This window comes from Ixodes scapularis, unplaced genomic scaffold, assembly GCF_016920785.2.
Source record: "Ixodes scapularis isolate PalLabHiFi unplaced genomic scaffold, ASM1692078v2 PGA_scaffold12__126_contigs__length_90152505, whole genome shotgun sequence".
Lineage (NCBI taxonomy): Eukaryota > Metazoa > Arthropoda > Arachnida > Ixodida > Ixodidae > Ixodes > Ixodes scapularis.
The window spans coordinates 4963843-4966786 of NW_024609838.1; the positions used below are offsets into that span (position 1 = coordinate 4963843).

Here is a 2944-nt window from a genome sequence, read left to right on the forward strand (position 1 = left end):
GCGTTCCATTTGTGAAATTCGAGATGCACTAGTTACATTGTTATCTTTCAGCTTGCCTGGACCCTCCAATGTGCCTCGTGCTAGTAACACAGCAGCCTCAGTTTGGTCTACAGAGGTTGTAAGGAATGTATGGCCACAGAGATATACTCTCCCATAATTTCCCTCGCTACTGTTACAGAGGCTGAGCGAAAAGAGTGAACTGTTCCTTCAACCACAGCGAAATGAAGCACGAACAAAGTTGGTCGCTGCGTTGGCAGACGACATTCTGAGTAAAACTCCGAAAGCAGCAGCAGTTGAAGTCCTCACTTATATATCGTAAAATAGAGGCTAACATTTGTTGTTTTTTCTTTCCAGAACGCCAAGTCGGTCTTAGCTAGATCATGTCATGCGTGCCCTCCAAGCGGCATACCCCTTCCTGGCCGACTCCACTGGACGCTGCGTAAGATTTACAAGAACTTGCTTTCATTCTGACAATTGAAATGCTTGTATCGAAGTTCATTATCTGCATTGTAACAGGCTTGCTACTCATCAGCCTCACTGTAAGATTCATTGCGACACAGCCTTATTAACAAAATGAAAAAAGAAAGGTTGCTTCTTATGCATCTGCCAGAAGTTCAGCAAAACAAGGAAAACTATGGCAAAGGTGGTGGGCGAAAGCGAAAGGAAAAACGCCAACGCAGTGACTGTATTCAAAAATACAAAAGGAGCATGGTAAGTTGGTTACAACCTGGTTCTGATACAGTTAAAAGAAATAAAACTAACCTGGAAGCGGGAACTGTTCTTAAATAGTTATTCAGCTGAATGCAGTTATGTAATTGCTGCACCATATGCTTCAAAGTGCTTAGCCTGTTACATTTTGCCAAATTGAGAGGAATCTTTATAGTTTTCAGTTGCCCGTCCAGAGGAATGGTTAGAAGCTTGGGAATGACCTTACCAAATTCGGCTTGATTGTTTTTAAAATGCATATTTATTGTTCGCATGCAGATTTTTGTTATGAAGTCTTAAATATACGACATTGATAATCACAATCAAATGACGAAATCTTTGTTTGATTATAACCTTTAAAACTGTAACAGAACATCACTCTGAGTACTCAAAATGTTTCTATTTTTACATTATTTTATTTTAGTGGTACGTACTGTTTGCTTTACTTTTGATTCCGTACCTAAAACCACCATTCACAGCAGTTCATACTATCCATCATCACTCAGACTGCTGTTGCCATGTCTGGTGCTTCTATGTGCAACTAAGCAGATAGTGCTTTGTTCGAGAGAATCAAACTTTTCAAGCAATTTATGTTAACAAAACGTTGCACAGGAGTGGGAGGGCCAAGTAGATAGTGTTTTAGTTGAGCATGCCAACACATTACCCGTATGATAATATTCACAGTGGTAAGAATAAAGAAGAAGTTTTTGCTTACATGCCAATACATCTTTTAGCTGCTCCTAAACGTACTTTTGGCTACTCCTAAATGGACTTCTGACTACTGCAACAGGTGCTCCAAAGTGACTTGAACGAATCCCATTGCAGTAAATGTAGTCTGTAAAAGTCACAGTTGCATGGCTTGTCAGATATATCAAATACTCTCTAGTTGTCTCTCGGTTAAATCTCTTTTGTTGCATTGAACTGTCTTATTATAGCTAAAATATAGAGTGCATATAACTTGATCTATTTGGACCCGTGCACCCACTGTTTAAATTACAATTTTTTACATAACATAAAATAAGGCTTGCTGAAGTTCGTCTGGTACACAACTTTGTTCTTCAAATCTCATATTGTGTGCATGGCACTGACTTTTTTTTTTTTCAGGTTCCACATCATGACGTAGAAGGTACCGACAACTGTGCAGACCACGTAGAGATTATGGCTGCTGAATGCTCCAAGGCTGCAACAGATGTGAAGCTCTTACTTCAAATAATGGCACAGACGTCACAGGCAAGGAGGGTAGACATCGCTGGCAAGACCACCACTGATGTTATTTAGCTGTACCCGGCCCTCTGCATTCTCGAAGTGGTAATTTTAGCGCCTTTTCCACTAAACTTTCAAAGCAATAGACAGCCTGAATGGTGGATCAGTTTTGTCCGGTTTTGAGTTACTTCAAACCTAAAAAGGGTATACTTAAAGACTTAGACACTGTCTAAATTCAGCTAACAGCCTGGTTTGCAGCTGCCTATTTGCAGTGCCGTTGTGCTCTTTGTCTGGGTGTAACACCTGTTTGTGCCATGCGCCCTCGCAGTGTGTGGTTGGAGAGGGGCATCATGAGAAGAAAGGGGCCAGAAGTCTTGTTTTGCCGCAATTCCCTTTTTCCTGCTTCCACACCTGAGTGGTTGCCTCGTCCATCTCGTCTCCAAGATAGCATTTTTATCCATAAAGTATACCACAACAAGAAAGGGGTTTGAAGTTTTTCCAAGTCAGTTTTTGTTTTCTTTTGTTAGTGGTCAAACAATAGATCTGAGCTCGCTAACGTGCCACATATGAAGTCAGACATCTAGAACGTTGTTTCCATTTTCTCAAGGCCAAAATTTCAGTGTCTTATTTCAGTGTTCCACTAGGCCGTGTTTTATTTTATCTATATTTTAGGCAGAGAAGCATTCTACTCATGTGCTAAGTTTCAATCTAGTCACGTTCAATAAACGTCAGTATGTTTTTTGTTTTTTTTTTGTGAACCGCAGTATCCTGTCTTCATTTCACCATTGACAGGTTGGACATTGCAGAGCATCTCTTTTGTTTCTCCTGCCTCTATTCCCTATACCTCATGCTTGGTCTTGACAAGAGTATCAACGACGAATGTGTACTTGAATACCCATCCAAGCCAGTGGTTCTGCGATAGATGTAGTGCCCCAGAAAAGGAGCCTTGTCGTTCAAAGCCTGTTTTGGACGTCTGTTGACGTTTACAAAACGTCTAGGTGATGTATATTGCCTCTGTGAACAGTTCGAGACAGTC

The 2944-nt window shown here is 40.8% G+C and overlaps 1 protein-coding gene across 1 annotated transcript; it reads left to right on the forward strand.

Moving 5' to 3' along the window:
* The first annotated feature begins 516 nt into the window (after positions 1-516).
* Positions 517-2013, forward strand: LOC120836585. Its single transcript, XM_040499138.1, has 2 exons — positions 517-711; positions 1810-2013. Exons 1-2 carry the CDS (start codon positions 574-576, stop codon positions 1981-1983), a joined length of 312 nt encoding a protein of 103 aa, XP_040355072.1. The 5' UTR covers positions 517-573; the 3' UTR covers positions 1984-2013.
* Positions 2014-2944: the final 931 nt, after the last annotated feature.